The sequence below is a fragment of the Passer domesticus genome, chromosome 6 (assembly GCF_036417665.1).
Source record: "Passer domesticus isolate bPasDom1 chromosome 6, bPasDom1.hap1, whole genome shotgun sequence".
Taxonomy (NCBI): domain Eukaryota; kingdom Metazoa; phylum Chordata; class Aves; order Passeriformes; family Passeridae; genus Passer; species Passer domesticus.
Window position 1 is genome coordinate 16537304 of NC_087479.1, and position 20440 is coordinate 16557743.

The 20440-nt window shown below is 41.0% G+C and overlaps 1 protein-coding gene across 4 annotated transcripts in view; it reads left to right on the forward strand.

Annotated features, from left to right (window-relative positions):
- CCDC88C (coiled-coil domain containing 88C) overlaps positions 1-20440 on the forward strand; it is a 94769-nt gene that overhangs the window by 19306 nt on the left and 55023 nt on the right. For all 4 annotated transcript variants that reach the window (XM_064423566.1, XM_064423569.1, XM_064423568.1 and 1 more), the window contains exon 4: positions 18467-18536. In XM_064423566.1, the coding sequence (XP_064279636.1) occupies positions 18467-18536 (70 nt within the window). The remainder of the gene's footprint in view (positions 1-18466; positions 18537-20440) is intronic.

Here is a 20440-nt window from a genome sequence, read left to right on the forward strand (position 1 = left end):
ACTGCATTTTTGTGTCTGATTTTTGAGGTGGTTCTTCCTCTTAAGAAAGAGTAAATGCTCTCTACTGGTATGTGCTGTGACCTTGCAGCTGGTTCCCTGTTTATCCTCTTTGGTGCCTGTGGTGGGGGGTGTTTGACTGCCACAGTGTTCTTTTGTTGGGATGTGTACAACCATTGTCTTTGCTGAGATAAGGAATGGGTCCTGCCCAACCCAGTACCAAATTGTGAAAGGGACAAATGTACAGGTCTGAAGATACACACCTGGAACTCCTTACTCTCCAGAAATGGAATTTTCTGGTACTGTCAAGTTAGTCTGAGAGTTACAAGGAAGGATACTTGAGTGTAAAGAAAGGGAGATTAAACTGCAAAAATGTACTGCTCAGTATTTCATACAGGTCAGTTCACTTGTGTTTGAGGTGTTAAATGTAACACTTGTTTAGTATTTCAAACATCTGTTTGATTCCACAGCAACAAACATTATGTATAAGTACATAGCGTGGATTTTAAAACTATTTTTATGCAGTGTAATTTTATTTTCATTGTCTTACTCCACTTTCGACTAGGACTAGGGTTCTGTTTTTTTTTTTTTTTTTTTAAAAACCCCTTTCCTACTTTCTTAGCCATCAGATGAAAGTTTAACTTGCCCCAAACTAAAGATTTCAGGCCACTTGCAAAAAAGGGGTTGTTTCACAAAATGAAAAAAAGTGATATTAAAGTACATCTGTGTGACTCAGGTGAGATAAGTTAAGAACATGAAATAAATTAAATGGAACAGTGGTCAGAGGAAAAGACCCCAGAATATCTGCACTCTAGATCTTGATAGATTTACCTGGGAGAATGGGGGACATCTGAGATACAATGCCATTTGCTGGATTTGAACTTTGAAATCTTTGCTTTATTGCCAGGTAGTTGTGCTAGTGTTGATGGTGACTTTGACTTCCTTAAAGCATGAATTTGCACAAACTGAAAGGTACAGATTCCCAGATTCTGAGACCTTGCAGGACAAGCCTTCTGTCAGATAAACGCCATGTTCTAAGGACTGCTTTTCTGTCTGTGGGGTGTGATGTGACTGTGGCGGACAGAAAGCCTTTCCAGCTGGGCTCATGTGGGTTTGGGCACCAAACCTCCGGCATAGGGACCATGCCTGGAAGCAGAGACCCAGTGAGGTACAGTTTGTGTGTTCCCTTGGAGTGCTGACACCCACCTGCCTCTAGAAACCGCAGCTTTGCCATCTTGCAATACAAAAGGAAGTTCTCACTGAATAGATTTTCCTCCCCCAAGTACAATGGTTGAGAGCTGCAGCCATGGACAGCTGCTTCACCAAGGCATCTCCTTCCTACATACACTCATGAGCCTCAGAGTTTATTTATCTCAGAATCAACTGTCCCTTTGGCATCTAGCTGACTGGCATAAGGCATGTCATTTAATTACTCCCTGTGCATGTGAAGCAGCATTCAAATGTCATGATGGAAATGCAGTGGTTTTTGCTTGGTGTTCCAAGGAGTCTCCTAGAAGGATATTCTGCACTCCTTCTGCTAGTCTTAAATTAGGAAAGGATTTTAAAATTTTTGTGAGCTGTGATGCAAATTGTAAGGCCTTAGGGAAGCTGTGTGTTCATAAAAAGTTAGAATTTCGCTCTTAGTGTTAACTTGGATCAGATCACTGCTCTTACTGCAGGGAGCAAGAGGAAGGTTTTTGCACTGTTAGTCAGTTTAAGCGCTTCCAGTTTGTTTAATCATCATTATCTCTGTGTTATACAGGCCCTTTTGAGTTCCACATACTTGGCACACACTGCTACTGTATCAGAAATTATGAATGAAGTGAACTGGTTTCCTGGCACTTGGTTAGCCATCAAAGTTTGTGTTTAACAGAGCAACCATACTGACTAATGTAATACAATATTAAATACACAGGCACCTAAAATAATTTGTTTGCAGAGTGGGGCAAGCCTTTTTTGTTTATTTTTTTAGTACATCATCAAAACAACTATTAAAAGGGAAAAATAATTTTTTAAAAGTATTGTCCTTCCAAGGAACCAGCTAGAAGAGGGTAGAGTTTAACTACTACCTCTCACCTTTTTAATGACAAGTCATTAATTTTTCTTTGATATTCAGAGCAAGTCTGTTCCAGTTCCCAAAACATAGGCTGTATGCCCTTAAGGAGTAAAGCAATTAAGAATTACAAGGAGTATTATGAATTGCAGATTTAAGCAACCTGCTGAAATAGTAACCTGCCATGTGCTCCTAAGTCTCTCTGTATGAATTGGGGCTTTAAAGTGGTGACTGATACATGAGGAATATGTCATCTTTGAGATTAACAAGACAGCTGCACTTGAGAGGAGGAGCACATTTGTTTTCATGTTCTGTAACACTGACCTTCCTTCATGCAGGAAGATTCAGGCTTGAGTAACCACTTAAACTGCTGCCACAATCCTTGAGATAATATTGCTCTTCTGGTGAGACAAAGCAGGCCCCAGATTTAGCTGAGTGTCCTTCATTGCAATGTAGCTCTAACACCACAAACTCTCATTTCCTGACTGCATGAATTGCCTGGCATTCTTTCTGAGACTTCCTCCATTGCAGAAATAGGCCATTTAAACTAGTCTTGCTTTCTTGGGTGACTGGTCTTTGTAATGATTTCTCTAGCTTTCTTTCAGTTGGATAAATAACTCTGGTTCTTAAGATGTTTTAATACCCCGTGGTATAGCAGTACCTCCTGGTATGGAGTAGTGTCTCATTCTTGGCCTCTGGATATTATGCAGACTGGTTTGGGAAGACCTTGGGAATGCAGTAATTCACTTTGAAGAACTGCTGTGGATCTGTGTTCCATGTCTGTCTGGACTCAGGAATCCAAACACTGTCTTCTGTATTAGCCACTAGACTGCTGTCTTCCTCAATTATATATATGTGAAGAGTAGAACACTTGATGAGGCAGATGCACTGGAAACACATCAAAGTTTATTAAAACATCAACATTTAATAAAAACAATGCCTAGTGGAAAAAGTTAGTGTTAATTAAAGAATTTGAGTATTTAGGGTTCAGAATTTAAAGTTCTTGTTGCTTGGCTGCCAAATCTCACAAAAATAAATTCTATGAGAGGTCTAAAGAGCAAGAGGTTATACATCTGGTTCTGTATAACTGAGATATTTTTAATCCATAATGAGGAGTGGTGTGTTACAAAACGGTGGAAAGCACTTTGCATTGTGTGCATTCATAAAGAAGTGCTCATTAAAAATGCACTTTTAGTCACCACCTGTTATTTGTTTAATTTGGTGCTTTATTGCAACGCTGTATTTTTGTCATCCTTCTTTTCCAAAGCGTATTATTCATCACTTTGAACCATATGGCCAGAAATGTATTCTGAACATCTGATTTCTGTACTAGCCATTCCCTAAGGAAAAACCCTCATGTCGATGTTTATGACCAGCGAGCAAAGCCTTTCCTGTCATCTTTTCATGAACATTTCTTACCTTTTGCATACTAAAGATGCAATTAGGAGATTCACAGCTGAGATACTACAAGGCAACAAGGGGGTTGCACTTGATTAGACAGAAAAGGCCTCTTTGCTCAAATTCATAGATAAAAAACAAGTATTATGGGGACAAGGGGAGCTTTTTACAGATCTGTGTCCTCCTCTTCCCTTGCTGTTTCCCCATGGCACCAGGCACACGCTGGGAGGGGTGGGGTGTGTGCAGCGAGGTGTGCAATGACCTGGCTGCTGCTTGCTGTGGTAGCCCTTGCTCTTTCCTTACCTGGGGTGATACCCAAGAGTCTCCCCTGGCAAAATTTCACAGAAACATGTAAAAGTTTGATTCCTCTGGATTGGTGTCATAAAAACCAATATGAAAGATGCCTGTGGAACTGTTATAGTTTTCTACTCCAAATGTTCTGTTATGTACAAGCATAACTGGGGATAAAGAACCCCATTAAATGTGCCACAGCCCTGCATTTCAGCACTCTGGCTTTATTGACTGTGCATATCTCCTCTGTTTGGAGATAAGATGTTGGCATGGTGCTGTCTCCCACTTATCCTTTGTGATAGCAGTGTGTCTGGTAATGCTTGCATGAGTTATGCACTCTGAACAGGGCATGTGTACAGTGTACTACAGTGCATTTTCCCTTTAATGGAGGGCAAAGGAATGAATAGATGGCCAAGTGTCCTTTTCTTTCGGTGTAAAATCTTGTATTTAACGTGACTAGTGGGCAGGTTTCATTCTTATTCTTCTGTCCTGAGCACATATCAAAAACCTGCCATACAACCTGGTGTAATCAGCAGTCTGCTCACAAGAGGCCCTAAGTTTGAAACAGCAGGAGTTTTGCAGCTTGGAGCTGAATGGTGTTGGCAGAGCTGTTTGAAGAAGTTTGCTTAGTTCCTGCCTGCATTGTGCTGAGCCAGTTTCAAAGGGCCTGTTGCCTCTACCTCGTGAGAATGACTTCCAGTCAAAATTCACAAGGAATCATGTATCTACTAGTCTGAAATACAGCAAATACTCTTTTTAGCTTTAGTTGTGCCTGTTTTTGTATTGCTGCTTAGAAAGTGAATACAAATTTAGTTTGGTGAAAAATCTGGTCTTTACTACTGTGTGTTAATCTTCACTTAGCAGATCATCTGCATATTTCCACTGTCAAAAGAAATTGCTTCATTTGGAGGTTCAAACTAAAATGCCTGATTTTAGCACCCTATATTTACTGTGTATTTTAATGCTGTGAAAACACACACTTTGCGTTTTCTGAGATTTAGAGTAACAGTGGATTTGGGTACTGCAACTGAGGTGCCAGAGTACCTAGACTTCTGTTAAGGTACTGTACTGTTACTGCTGGATTTCTCTGATTTGCTTCCTTCAGGCAGTAAGCATCTGTTTCTCCCTTTATAATTTGTGGGAGCCGCGTGTTTTCCGAGCACTGTGAAGTAAGACCATTAGTTTGGATGCTCAGCTTCAAAATGCAGACTGTTACTATAGGTTTGAAGAGCACAATTTGTTTACCTGTAACATTCTTTTGGTGAGTGACTTCGCCAGTTCCCATAGGGCTCCAGTTTCTGATCGGCCATTCATCACTGAGCTAATTCATGGTACTCTGAGACAAACAGGTTTGTCAGAGTAATTCGATGCCTCCACCGAAGTATGTTTAAACAATGATGCAAAGCCATTTTAATAAGTTTTGTGAAAAGCTGCTACCAAACCAGAATAAGATGGTAAATGCTGGAGAATGAACTATCGCTGTCATTCCAGGGTTTGCAGTGGAGCTTGCATGGCTCCTTTTCATGTTTTATAGTGGAATTCCTTGCCAAGGTTTTGTACTTTACTGAGATGTGTCTTTGTAGACAAAATACTCCTTGTGCTACATTTTTCTGATTGTAGTGTCCCTTAAAATTTCATTGGAAGCTGCTTCTAGGAATCGGACTTCTTGCAGACCACTGAGGAGGGAGGGTTCAGCACGCTTTGAGTGCTGCTAGGCTTAGATCTGGTACTTACTAGATGCAACAACAATATAAACTTTTTTATACCCCATATCTTCTGAAATACTAATAATCTTTATTTCTACAGAGCAGTGCAGCCCAGATGTGCTGCATGGGAGGTGTTGCTGTTCTTTGCAGCCTGAGGCTTCAATTTATCTTGCCTGGAGCGATTTTTTTTTGGGGGGGGTGGGGGTGTTACCCTCCCCTCCCCTCCTTTGCTTCCAGCTCATAAGGTTGCGCTGCTGCTGTTTTGTGATCTGGTTGATAGGGAGCTCCAAGTCACTTGATACTTCATATTGGGTTTCTGCCCATTATGTTGCTTAAATAATAAACCTGAGCTCTGCTGGTGGAGGTAAGGGATATGAGCCACGTGTGAGGCAGCTTGGGAATTGCTGAGAACCATACATGCCTGCCACCTTTGTGTGCTCTTCAAGGACACTGAAAAATAAGTAGTAGAATTTAAAAAATGGCACTTGTAATAAAGAAGGGGCTTGATAGTATGCATACCTCTTCTTTTTCTACCTATAGCCAAGGCAGCTCCTTGTGTTTGGGGACCCTTGTTGACTTTGAGTCTTTTGTGATAATTTTTTAAGGTTTTCCTCTGTAAATACAAGGTCTTGAAAGTTGCTTTTTATTTCAGCTATAAATGAGCTTTTGTATGAACATATGATAGAGTGACATCCTCTCTTAGGAAAATGCTAAACATGACAGCTTAGAAGGAAACTATTGTATTTTGTCAATGTAAAAAAACTCAGTGTTCAGAAGCCTAAAAACTGGGGTAGTAGTGTTGGAAGTTAATTTCTCCGAAATGTTAGTAATAACATAGTGACACAGCTTATGTCTGTTTCTCTCACAGATAGCATAAAGAAAGGGATGCAGCAGTATCCTTCACATTTTTTCTCTTATCATGGGTATTTCCAGGGTGTTGTATGCTTTGAGTGTGTGCTGTGATTGCTGATCAGTACTGATGAAGAGAAGTATAAAATGTGGGGAAAAGTCTTCTCTTAAAACAACGTCATTACTTAACTGAGTTTTCTGTATCAGAAGCTCACCATTGCTGCTTAATTGTGGAAGCTGTCTGCTAGGGCTGTGGTGAAAGAACGCTTAAATTGAGCTCTGTGGTATGAGGCTGGTGGGGAGAGCAAGAAGGGTAAAGCTCTGCTGAGTTAATTAGTGTTAACAGTTATGAGTTATCTGCAAGATTCACAGTAGATTACACAGATTGTATTAAGCAGGGTTAATCAGTCCTTTCAGATACTTAAAGGAGCACTGTTAAGCGCTGGCAAGACTGGAAGTTCTTCTTGAGAGAGTGTTTGCATGAGCAAGTATGCATATGTGTGTGAATGCATAGCCTGGATTACCATTGATAAGTAAATTTTGCCTAGCAGTTACCACACAGGGATATTGGCTATTTCCTGCTCTGTGTATAGGAGAAATTGTAGCAGCTGTTGGGACTTTTTCCTTTTATCTATTTTTGGTAGTAACTCTCTTTTTGTGAAATATTTCCCCTGCTGTGTAGTAAGGAGATCTTTGTTATCCTGTGATATTAACTGCTTTTTGAATTGTGGACTCAGTGTGGCTTCATAGCTTTTCAGCATTAATTTTTAATAGCTTTCTCTTGCACATCTGTGAAAGGTGAATGTGGAAGGTGAGTTGGGTTTGTAAGTGTGTAGAGGGTGAATTCATCATAAGGAAGATTTTGATAATTGCAGATGTTAAGTCTTGGTGTACCACAGCACGTTGTGCTATGATTTTCCATATTTGTTCAAAGTGTTAGTGTGTTCATTTTTTTTAAAGCAAGTGTTACAGCAACTATTTTTTGGTGTATATTCTCAGACTTGAGGTAAGTTGGGTAACTGACCTGACCCTGAAAGACTAACGTTAAATTATACAATGTGTCTTTCAATTTTACAATGTGTCACAGGGGTTTTTTTTCAGGTTGTTAGCAGCCTTTTTAGTGTTGTGTGTTTAGGAAGCCACCTTGTTGCTGTGAGGTAGACTCCTGATGCTCTCGCTGTTGAGCCGTGGGGACTCCAGATCACTGAATGTGGGCGACAGTCTTGCATATAGCAAATCAGATGGGGCTTCCAGGAGGATTTTGCCTGTTACAGATCTGAGCAGTTATAATAATCCCGGGGTAGTAGGCGGGAGAAATAGCAGAAACGTACACACACAAAACTCAGTATGGGTACATGTACACAGATACATATATGTGTATCCAGCTCTTGTTAGAGGACAGTATTTCTGTTACAGTGGGATGCCCAGAAGGCAGGGGCAGCAAGTGAACTCATGTGAGATGGGGATGAGGAGGACAAGTCCCCCAGTGTCCTGGGGTGGAGGATGTTCTGGGGCTGCCCCAGCTCCCCTTCTGGACCCCCTTGTTCCGGGATGGACACTCGGCATCCTGAAGCACCATCGCTGTTTGTCCTGGCAGCTCCAGGCTGGCAGTTTACAAAGGGATCAGATGCCAGTGAGGGGTCTCCGTGGGGTGGGACTGAGGACGAGATCCTCTGTCACCTCCCCGCTGGCAACAAGCTGGGTAAATCAGGGGGGCTGTGCTTGGCAGCCTGACCCGGTAATTGGCCGTGGTTTGCGCCTGCCCTGGCTTTGCCGAGGTGCGAATTGCTGGCAGTGAGCTCTGTGCATAGCCCGGTGTCAGCTGCGAATAGCCGTGTCTCCTCTCCGTAGGTACCCGTGCCCCCTCCGGGGGGATGCAGTAACTTCCAGATGGAAACGTTGTTTGCCTTCGAAAACAAATGAACATAGGAAATCTAGAAAGGGAGCGATGAGAGCCCAGAGGCTATTTTGAGGACATGGCTTCCTTTTCCTTCCCTCTCATTTTATTCGCTGCTAGATTCCGTGGTCACCTTTCTTTTTCTCCTTTATTTCTGTTTTTGCGCTGCAATTCATTGCTAATGGTAAAGCTGATGATTATCACAGTAAACGCTGGGAGTGTTTTCGTTCCAAAGGGTGCTTGGGTTACCTTGAGAAAGTCACGTGGAATTTATTGCAGCTTCTCCACCTGTACAGTGCAAGAAGTGTTGGCGGTCTTGAAAATTCCCTGCGTGTTCCCTGCCTGGGGCAATCTGCTGGCTATGGAGAGAAACACCACTGTACGTTTGTGCATGGGAGACCCATCTGATCTGCCACGAAGCTTCTCCCTTAACTTAAGAAAAAAATTGACACTGTTGCTGCAGTGGCAAAGCACCTGGCCTGGGATGTGTGGGTGTTTGTTGGACTTGTTGCTATTGTTAAATTAGATGATAATGGTAATGCAGTGATACACTGAAGTAATGATGTGTTGGATATAAATTCTGCTTCAGAGTAGTTAGAAAGTTTATAACATTAACCTGCAGTAATACCTGTTAGAGGTTTTTTAGGAGTATTTGAGAGCAGCATGCCTGAACTGCAAGGGCGCTCTCTCTGCATTAATGATATTTAAGTTTTTAGTGCCCTGGGTAACTGGTTCGTAGTGGGAGTTTGCCTACAAGAGGCCATCAGGAGGTTGTAGCAGAAAGCACCTAACATAATCAAATAGTTTAGCAAATACGGACTCTTTTGGTTTTGTTTCAACCTACAGACCTTCCCAGTAAAAACTTCCCCAATCACCTCATTTGTCCCATAGCACCATACGGTTGGATCTGGCATCCTTGTAGGGTAGAACAGCTTGTTCCCTGTACCCTCTTCAGACCAGCTGAAAACTTCCCTCTTTTGTAAATCCAGCATGGGTTTTTGCATGGGCCTCAAGAGCCTCTCTTGCCCAGGCTGCATTCTCTGCTGAAATTAGATAATAAGCTGATGGCTTAGGGACTGTGTGCATGCTTCCTGAAACATTCATTTGTTGTCCAATACTAGGTTGCATGTAAGCTGGCCAAACACAAGTTTCAAGCTTGTGTGGAGACTCATGGTTAAAAATCTTTAAATTAGCTTTTGGAAATTAGTTGGTTTAATTTAAAGTTAATTGATTTTTTCCCCTTTATATTTTTAAACAAGCTAGGTGGAAAAAGTAGGACAAGTGCTGACACCAGTCACTCAGTTCTCTAACAGGTATTCCTCAAGCACTGTCACAACTGCTTTCTTCACTGGAAGAAAAAAGTTCTGTAAATACTGTTTTTCCTGAGTTAGAGACAAAGATTTTCATGCACGTCAAAATGAGCTTAACAATAACCTAAATGTTTATTCCATAAAACTCGTGTTGGTTATCACTGCTTGAATAATGTCCATGTATTTGCAAGTTTCTAGGTGTCATTTTCTGTGTTTCTCCAGTGCTACCCATTCCAGTTTCTGAAAATGGTTTACCAGTGTAACATTAATTAAGTCTTGTTTGTTCAGGGAGTATTATCCTGGAAAGACCAAGCATGTTTGTGCTTGCTTCTGAGCCTTTAACTACCTTATATTTGAGCAGCTCTGAGGATGTTTGGATGTAGTGAAGGCAAAGCATGGAGCCTTTTGCTAATGAGAAATATTTTTCTCTGTGAGCTCTGACCCCATGGCTGAGGCAGAAGGACGTTACTCAGCATTAGTAGGAGTGGCAGGGTAAAGCAGCTTGTTACGTTTGGTGACTGAGAGGTAGATCAAAGGTTTTTCAGGAGCTCCTGCTTCAAACAGGACATAAGAGTATCAGATTGGTAACAGTCAACTTTGATGTTTGTTTTACTTCTTAGTCACTGATGGAATTTGACTCATACACTCACATTAAAGTTGTTTGTATCTGTTAGGCCTTCTGTTTGCTACTAAAATATTTTTCGTAATACTAGAAATCATGAAATTATCCCACTTTTTTGTCCCCTCTCTACTTTATTAATTTTTTCCAGTTTGACAGATTTGTTTTCATATTTAAATGTCAACTTTGATTTGGCTTTTCAATATTTGTACTAGAGAAGCCTCAAAATTATTCCTGTTTCACATGCCCCTGTGCCCTCACAGGAGTAACAGTTTGTTTTAGAGTTTTCCCCAAGAAAACACTTTTTTTTTTGTTCTAATAAATTACTTGATATTGTCAAAAATGCAAAACATATATATTTGTGCTACCTAGCTCCTGCTCAATATTCATCTCTGGGATAGTAGTGTTGCTATAATGTGTAATTGGTATTCTGACATCTTCCCATCTTTGACTCCTTTTTTCCTCTACTTTTCCTCTACTTTTGGCTGCTGCTTGTTCAGGAATTTTGTCATAATTGTCAGTCTAGTGGTCGCCCGCTTCTTTAGAGTCTTGGCACTTTTTCAGAGCTGGACCCCCATGGCAGTGTTGAAGTTGCAATACAAATCTTTAGTTCTGAACCTCTAAGTAAGCCTCACAATTTGCCATGTACTTGCCTTGGGTTAATTAATTTGGTCTTTTTCACGGCATATGTTAAGAAATTCAGTGTATTTTATGTGAACTGATATCATGTGCCCAGTTAGGCGTTTGCTGTGTATGTTTCATATAAACACATAAGCCCCCCAAGATTTAGGAATGCTTGTAATAGGAGAAATGGCAAAAGCCAGATCTTACACATAGTCTTCCTTAGAGCAGCTTTTATTGTGTTGGTGTTTGTTGCTTGATAACAAGCTGTATTTTAATATAATTGTTTTCACTCCAGTGATCAAGGGCAGTGGAGCAGTTTGTACCTCAGAGCTCTGCATGGCTAATGTGTTTTGGTATCAGGCTGCAGTGTTAAGCTTAAATACAGTTGCTCAGTTTCAGAATTTGTGAAATTTTTTTATTATCCCAATAAAATATGCCCAGTGTATGAGAGAAACTCACTGCCTTTTAAAACAAGGGAGTGTGCTTGGTGCAGAGTTTCAGGGAATTCAATGGTGTTTTAAGTCTATTCTGATGGCCTGTGGTGTTTTTTTTACTGTGTTAAGGTGAATTCGGTCCTTAGAGACCACTGTAGATTAGCTGGGAGTGTGTTCAACAGATGGATTGCATTTTAGCTGGTTAGATGTGTAATGTTAAGTGACAAGCCTTTAACACAGAACATTGCATGCTCCCTGTTACAGCATAAACCACCGCGGGACAAATCTGAGATGAAATAAAATAGAAGTCAAGAGTAATTTGTCAGGACATATTACAAACATGCGTAGTCACTTGCACATGATTTGAAAAGAGAAGTTGAGGATAAATCAAATAGGCTGTTTATTTGCAGGAAAAGTAGATAAATTAGTCAAAGGTGCTGCTGGCAATAAAAGCAGGAAAACGCAGCACTCCACAATTGGATTTTCTACTCTCTGGGTCAAATCAATATTGCCACTAGCCACAACCATGGAGCTGTACGTTTTATTAACATAGATGATTCAACCTGGAGTTAGTGGAACTAAGATTAAAAAATCCCGCTGCTATACATTTAATTGTTCAGAAGTAAATGTACACTTTTGTACTTAGATTGATTAAAAACCAAAATTTGTGTGACTGATGTGTGTCAGCTTCTCCATTATTTATTCCACTAAACTAGAAGTAAAACTGTGTCCTAAAATGCTTTTTGTTTATATAAAAGTACCTTTATTTAAATACACTTTTTTTTTGGTGTGATGTGAACAATGTGCATTGTGAACAAATTCATCTTAAAGCAAAATGTGTTTATCAGGACTTGCTTTGCTTCCCATGCCCTCTGATATTTGGAGAGATGTAGTTCTCTCCAGCCTGGATAAGTTGATTAAACCAGTTCATAAAGCAGTGAGAATGTACAGGATGGATCATATTGTAGCCACAGAATCTTATTTTCATTTCCTTCCTCCATTACTTGTTACTTTCTTTTCCCCACCCCCCCCCCCCCCTTGTTACTGGCTTACTGACACTTGGGTATATATAACAAGTGTTTTGTTCCAGGATTGTCCCAGTGTTTGTACAGCTCCAGTGGATGAGATTTTGCTCCTGGATGGGACCTCTGCACTACTTGAATACAAATAACAAAACCTGAGCAATAGCAATGATTTGGGTGGATGGTTGTGCCTGGGTCCTTCTAGGAACTTTGAGAGGTTTTATATTATAGTCTATTATATGCCATCCAAATCTCATATGTGTAATTTTTTAAAATAAAATCTGATCTTGCATGGTGTATTTACACACTGATTACAGTTTTGTGATTTAGTTGGTTGTCTGCACTGCACAGACTAAGCACGATTAAGATTAGGTATGATTCCTTCACATTCCCTCCCACTGAGATTCCAGTCTACAATTGTCAGAACTGATTATTTTCAGCAGATGAGGCCACAGTTATTTTAGTGGCTTTTGGGTTTCCACTTGAAGGGTCTTTAGAAATGTGCTTTGTAATTTGCTGGTTTTCAGAAGAAAAAAAAATCCATTTAAAGACAGCTAATCCTCTAGTCCATCACATAACGAGTACAATTGTTGCATAGATGAGCAAAGTTCTTAATCAAATTTTGTCATGTATATAATGGAAACAGTACTGAGTCACATACATGGTGTCATCAGGTGTGCTTGCATGGTAAGATGTACATGAAATACATGTCAATAAAACATTTGTGTTTCATTTCCTTGTAATTTCTGGCAACAACTTGTTTCATCTTGTCTAATCTTCTGTAAGACCCTGCCATACAGCTCACAGAATCTTGCTATGATTTCTCTCACACCATTAGTAAGTCCTCAGATAATTACAGCAACCCTCCCAACCTTTATGAGGTTTATATCTATTGGAAGACAAATATATTTTTTGGCTAAAATATAACCTCTTTGTAGGCTGCAAAATAGCTTTTCATTATTATTTTAATACAAAACTGGGAACTTTGGAAAAAAATACTTAAAAAACAACCCTTGTGTCACAAATTGCTGTTTAAAATGTGTTTTATTTTAAAGCTTGTTCATTAGTGTGTTTGCTCTTCCTTTGAATTCTGATTCCAGAAAAACTTAGTTTTGATTGTCCCTTGGAGTGCACTTTGCCTGGGAAATGCAGCTCCCAGCCTTTGTGGCAGCATCCAAAGGGCCCTTTAGATGTGTAGGGGCAAATCTGCCACCCCATCCTGCTGCTGGGAGGTGTTGGGTGGTGCAGATGGCCACTGACTCCTGCTGAGACCTTCTCTAAGGATTCAGTATTTCACCAAATGTTTCCCACTCCAAGGATGTTTGTGAGATCAGATCCATACTGAGGTTATCAAAGTGTTGGCTGTGCTGTGCAGATAGGACTCATCTGAGCTTTCCTCCTCTGTTGCAGATAAAATGTAAGCCAAATTCCCTGGCTAGGTACTGTTTGCTTTTGCTGGTATTAATAAAGCTGATGATGGTTTTTCCTCATGGGCATTTTAAGTAGGAAGGCACCATTTGGCTTCCAGTCAGCTGGGCAATTAGCATTTTATAGCTAAGCAATATACTTAAATGGAATTGCTTGGCTTGAGCATTGAATTACAATGACTGCTAGACTGCCTCTCTCCTTACATAATTTATTTAGTACTCCCTTCTTGTTTAGGATTCAGGCAGAGGTTAATTTAATTCTGCATGAGAAACTAGTAGTTACTCTACATTAATGCTGTGCTGTATGGTAATGCAGGAGAAGGTTTTTGTGTAAAGCTTGTATTTGCTGGGTCTCTCAGCCATGGAAAGGACAATTTTACCTACTCCTTTCCTAGCAATTCATTCATTTCAAGAGCTCTTAGCACACTTAAATTGGGACTAAAGTGCATCCAAGAGTAATACCTTAAGATCATTTTATTCCTTGCTGTCGTTGTGTGTATTTTTAAGAAGCAAATATGTATTGAAGTATAGTATGGACCAAGGAGACTTTGTTCCTATAAAATTGCACGAGGCCCACTTACCCTGTTACAGGTAAATAGAATGTTAATATGTGACCATGCAGGCTTGAGAGGGAGAGCTTCCTGTGCATCTCTGCTGAGGATCTAAGGCAAAGAGCAAACATCCGGTGTGTGTGAACTTGGAGGGATAAAAAGAGGATGTAGCATATGCCTCAGCTCTCCAGGAATGATTAGAAACTTTCAGATTGAGGGAGTGAATGTGTTTATTCATGTGTTTAGTAATCTTAAATGCTTAATTTGGTGCTTAGAATTTTATCCTTAATCTTGTATGTCTCTTGATTTTTCCTAAGGCCCTTGACTGTTAGAATCAATGTGGGGGAATTTTGGCTTTATTTTGTCTTAAGCTTCTTTTTTAAAAAGTGATTGCAAAGAGCTTGCAAATGTCAAGCAAGTTCAAAGCAGGGGTTTAGACACCAGAAGGCTGCTGAGAGAAACAGAGCAGTTATGTTTAACTGTCGGATTTCTGGGTAACTCACTGATGTTCCTTGGTGTACCAGTCCTGGAGTGCCTAGGTGCTTTCAGCAAAGCTTTTACCTCTGGCTTAGGCAGTATCCCTCTTGTTGCTGGGCACCACGATTGTCCCAGGCTTCAGGCTCCATGGCTGTGAGAACACCCTGTGTGACCTTCTCTTGAAAAGCCTCCCTGACGATACAGGGTCATGTAGCTGCTTGCTCAAACCTTTGTGGGCTTTATCTGCTGAGTTTGGGTGCCTGGCTTAAGGAGTGTAAGACTTGGCTGCTGATCCTTACATTTTGTGGCCATGGTGTTGGATGTACTATATAGAAGTATCCGTTCTTGCAACCGTTGCTGCTGTCAGAAGACATTGGACAAATCTCCTCAAGCTGAAAATGTCCTGATCTTTGGGTGAGGAGCATTTCAGAAACCTACAGGCACTGCACTGAGCACTGACAGGGCTTTGTTTTGAGTTCTTAAATAACACTTCTGATACCAGCACTATTTTTTCACAAACCGTAGTCTGAGGGAGGTGGTTTCTGTCTTGCAGTAGCTGGTTTCTGAGTTTGTTAAGCTGTAAATCTGGCAACTCAGTTTCTAATGGTTTTAATAATCTGGGAAATTTTTACCATGTGTTGTTTACTGTTTTAACCAAGCTTTAGCTGTGCTGTAAAAATGATTAAAAGGCTTCTCACTGGAGGAATTGGGCTTTTTGCTTGTACAGTTGCTCTCCAGGGTACTCTGGGTTGCTGTGGGCTATTTAAAATGTTTGAAAACCCTGCTTCCCTCTCCAGCAGCTTCTTCCTGGATGTGTTGCCCCTAGCCATGCTGGTTGCCTGAGGCAGAAGGATATGCACACACCATCTCTGCCTCTGCTGCCTTACAGCTGTGTTTGATTTCAAGCATGGCATTTATATGTAATATAAAATACAGCTTGCTGCCCCTGTGGGGAAATGGGTCATTGTATCTACTATTTCTTTTTTTGTCCAGGTTAACCCAATACCCATAGTACCTGTACCCTGGGAGATGGTTGGGTCCATGGGGCTCTTTGATCCTCAGTGCCAGTTCCCTGCCTGAAGCTGAAGTTTGGCTTCATGGGGTCTTCAAGGAGGAATGATAAAGTCTGAGGGGAGCTGAGAGGCCAGGCTGAGGCACAGCATTTTACTTGTGTAAAATGTTTTTATTGTGAGATACTCTGTGTTATTGCCACTTCAGAGAAGGATAACAAGGAAACATTGATAAATTATAGAAGTTGAAGAATTCCTAATTTGCTCTTAGGTGAGGAGGATGTTAGTTCTAATTCCAGATGCAGGATTTTGGGCAATCAGTGTGACACATGGTCACATTATCCCCATCAGTCACTGAGTGTCAGCTGAGCTTCACTAACTTTCTGGGGTTTCAGTCTGGGCAAAATCTGAGCTGAATTCCTCAGTGTGGGAGCTTTCCCTTGATGTGTTTTATCCTGTGGTTGTGTGAGTGGATGGTTCACTGGTACATTGGTTCACAAATGATAGTTTATTAAACTGAAGTTACTCTGTTTCTCTGACTTGCTTTCCTGAGCTTGAAGATGGAGAGCAGTGGCACTGATCTTCCTCTATAAAGTGTTGAGCTCTGCTGGTGAGCTGTACTTCCTAAGTCAGATGTTATCACAAGCACTAATCTGAAGGCAAAAGCTTTTAGAATAATACAGATAATGATCTGTTTAAATATTTTACTTCAAAAATAAATGGGTCAGAGTATCACCTCTTGCAACAATTGGAATATTTCAATCTGAATTAACAAATTGCTCTTCCAGGCTTGGGGCCATTTCAGCTTTATTCAGTGACTGTCAGATTCTTGCCAGAAGATACTGAGCTCAGACAATTGTGAGGGAGTTCAGTCATGGTTGTGTTGGGTGGAATACTCAAATAATTTTGCAGGAGAAGCTCATGGGAATGTTAACAGCATAAAAGTTAGCAGTAATGTCTTTTGTGTCTGCCAGTTAAAAAGCTAGTGATGTGATGGTTACACAAAGACTACGCAAATTCCTTATGCATTCCTGTCTCAGTGCTGCTCCACGTGCTGGGTGACTGGAAGCAGAATTCTTTCTCTTCTTTTTTTGCCATGGAAATTGCTGGTTAAAGCTCAATACTTCAGTATATGCAAAGTCTGATTTTTTTTGTTTAAAGCCTCAGTGCCATGCTGTGTTGTCATAGCACATGTTGCAGTCCAGCCATGTGCTCTTACATCCAATAGATTTTGCACCTGTTACAGTAAACAAACTTTGTTTAATGTGTCTCAGATGCCCAAAATAGAAAATGCTTTTGGCTAATGAGTCAGCGAATGTTTGGTCTGCGTTAGCCAAGCTTCACATTACATAAAGGACTGTAGAATCTTTTTCCTTAACAGCTCCAGAAATCCTATTAGCTGTGACACAGATATTTCTACTTTATCCATCAAGGAGTGTGTTTTGGTGTATGGATCAGAAGAAAAAAATGAAATGTGTTCTGTCCAAACCATTTTTTAAAATATGCACTCTGATTGCTTATCAAAGGCTGCAGGCTCTCTGAATTATTTCCTCCTTCAATCAGGCTTAATTTTCCTCCTGTGGTATAACTTTAAAAGCAGAGAAATAACAATGGGTAGCTGTGAGGGGAAGTGTCTGGGTGAATGGGTGATTGTTTCAGGAAGTGTGTTTCTTTGCTGCACTGTGGTGCTTTTTCCCCTGGTCTGAATGCTTTGCAAGTATCAATGCATGTGCCCTTCCAGTGGCCATGGGGTAGTCTGGGAAGTGGAGACAAGCCGGAAAAAGGCACCTGCCAAACATTTGGTTGAGTTGTATCTGTGAACTTTTGTTTCCTGAATCTCAGCACAGTGTTTCAGTCATACAGCCGTTTTCCTCCCCAGCTTTTTATGTGAAATAAAAACCCACCTGCAAAGTGTTTTATCCAGCTCATCACAAGTGGGGGTGCTGGTAACTGCAAGTCAAAGTTAACAGCTGTACTGCTCTGCTCTTTGTTTCTGGGGTGCATGGCTGATTGTATTACTGTACAGAATCCCCTTTGCAATGTATTTATTTGAACAACTTCAAACATTTTGCCTGTCCCAGGGCTTGTAGCCTTTCTTCCCCCTTAAACCATTCTGTGATTTCAGAGCAGCTTCAGACAGATGTTCATTCAGATGTTGAACCTGATGTACATCTCCCTTCTGTCATCTCCCCCAAAATAAAATGACGCTAAAGTATGTAATGAACATAATTTAATTGTTTTACTCCTGATTAAAAACAATGCAAATAAATCTAGAATTTTATATCCAGTTTCTCTGGGCAGTGCCAAATACCTGGTCAAGTGCTTTTCCCCACACCCACTTCCCCAGCCCATCCTTAAATTTTCAGCCCCATGAAATAATTTGACCAATAATTTGAGTTACTTAGATTTCACAGAGTGGCTTAGGTATGTTTAAACCAGCTGCATTTATATGCCCTGAAACATGGCAGCAGCTGTATGTTGCACATCAAATACAGGTCATGCCTGGGGTAAAGTGAATGATTGGTGTGCCTGGCATGGTCATGCCTTTATCCTGATTAGTGCCATGGGACCCTTTAAGTTCCATATTAGCCATTGTTAAAAGAGGAGATGAGTGTATGTTAGCTGTGCAACCTGATGCTATCTTCAAATAGTGATTTCTCTCTCAAGTGGGGTTTCCTTTTGTGACCTCTGCCCTGCCAGTATGTTGAAAGCTTTGTAACTGTGCAGCTTTGTGTTCTTTGTGGTGGGATTGATTTGGATTCCTTCACGCTGAACTTTGTCTGTTGTTGTCTTTTGTTTAGGAGGTCCTTCAGCAGCTGATTGTAATGAATTTACCAAATGTTTTAATGATTGGCAAAGATCCTCTTTCTGGTGAGTAGTTAATTGGGTTCTTCATCCATCTCCTCTGTAATACTAAATAAAGTTTGTATTTTTTTTTGTTTTCTTAAATGATTCTGTAATTCCATTCTAATTTAGGTTGGAAAACACTTTAAAGAGTCCAGCCCTTAACACTAAACTGGCCCTAAGCACCACATCTATGTCTTTCCAGTGATGGTGACTCAACCACTTCCCCAGGCATCCTGTTCCAATCCTTGACCACCGTTTTCCTAGTATCTATAAGAGTATTCTTAAGCCTCCCCTGGTGCAACTTGAGGCCATTTCCTCTTGACCTATTGCTTGTTATCTGGGAGAAGAAACCAACCCCCACCTTGCTACAACATCCTTTCAGGTAGTTGTAGAGAGCAATTAAGTCCCCCAGAGCTTCCTTTTCTCCAGGCTAAACACCCCCAGCTCCCTCAGCAGCTTCTTGTCAGACTTGAGCTCCAGACCCTTCCCCAGCTCCATTTCTCTTCTCTGAACACACTTCAGCACCTCAATGTCTTTCTTGTGGTGAGGGGCCCAGAACTGAACACAGGATTTGAGGGGTGACCTCAGCAGGGCTAAGGTGGTGTACAAGTACAGAGGGAAAATCTGTGCCCTGGTCCTGCTGGCCACACCATTGCTGACACAGGCCAGGATGGCATTGGCCTTCTTGGCCACCTGGGCACAGCTGGCTCATGTTCAGCTGCTGTCAGATCCCCCAGGTCCTTTTGCACAGGGCCCCTTTCTCACTACTCTGTCCCCAGCCTGTAGCGATGCTTGGGGTTGTTGTTGATCCAAGGGCAGGACCTTTACTGCTTGGAACCTCATATCTCTGGCCTCAGCCCATTGATCCAGCCTGTCCAGATCCCTCTGCAGAGCCTTCCTGCCTCCAGCAGATCCACACTCTCACCCAATTTGGTGTCATCTGCAAACTGACTGATGGTGCCCTTGATCCCCTTGTCCAGATGATTGATGAAGACGTTAAACAGGGCTGGCCTCAATACTGGGCACTGGGGAACCCCAGTTGTGACTGGGTTTAACCAGCTGGGTTTAACTGGACTGCTCCTAAGGGACTCTGGCAGCCAGTCTCCTAAATAGGCCATAATACAAACATTTTTAATAAACTGTATGTATTTGTAGGCAAACTACAAATATTTGAGCATCTCTGAATTTCACAACTTTATGTATCTAGAATGTAACACAGGCATTTCTATACCTGTACATATAAATATACATGTTTATTTGCATGTGATGCATATGTATGTCTGATGAGTGAGTTCTTGCCAAAGCCAGAAGAGCAGCTGTTAGTTTGTTTGAAAGTTGTGTCTCTTCACCCCTTATTTCAAGTGACCCAGGATGTAATCTGCCTTAGGACAAATATGTGTTGTCCTCCAGGTGTTCTGTGTGCCTGTATAATGAGTTTAGTTCTTGCTACATGTACACACCAGAGTATTGCAGAATTGCCATAAGATGTGAAGGAACTGTTGCAAATGAAATGTGAGAAGAAATATAAAGGAGGATGGAGAGAAAAATACATATATTAAAAAAACAGGAAAAAGTGAGGAAGAGAATGGACAAAAAGAAAAACATTTGTCTGACCATGTTGTTTAGGCAGTGATATCTGTTGCATGAAGTAAGGTGGAAGCCAATAAGCTCATGTCCAGAGTCCAGTGCTTTTGGTGAGACAAAAGAAAGCTGTTTAGCCTGAAAATTGAGTTGACTTCTTTGAAACACATATCTGAAATGGAAGGTTTTGTTGCTGTGTTTCTTACTTTTTTTTTCTTTCTTCATGCCCATTCTATCTCTGCCTAAGCCCAGTGCTAGTGCCAAGGGCATTGTGTTTGTTTTTACCAAAGAATGTAAACTGGATGAATCCTGTCAGCAGTGATAGGCAATGACATGCTAATCAGTAT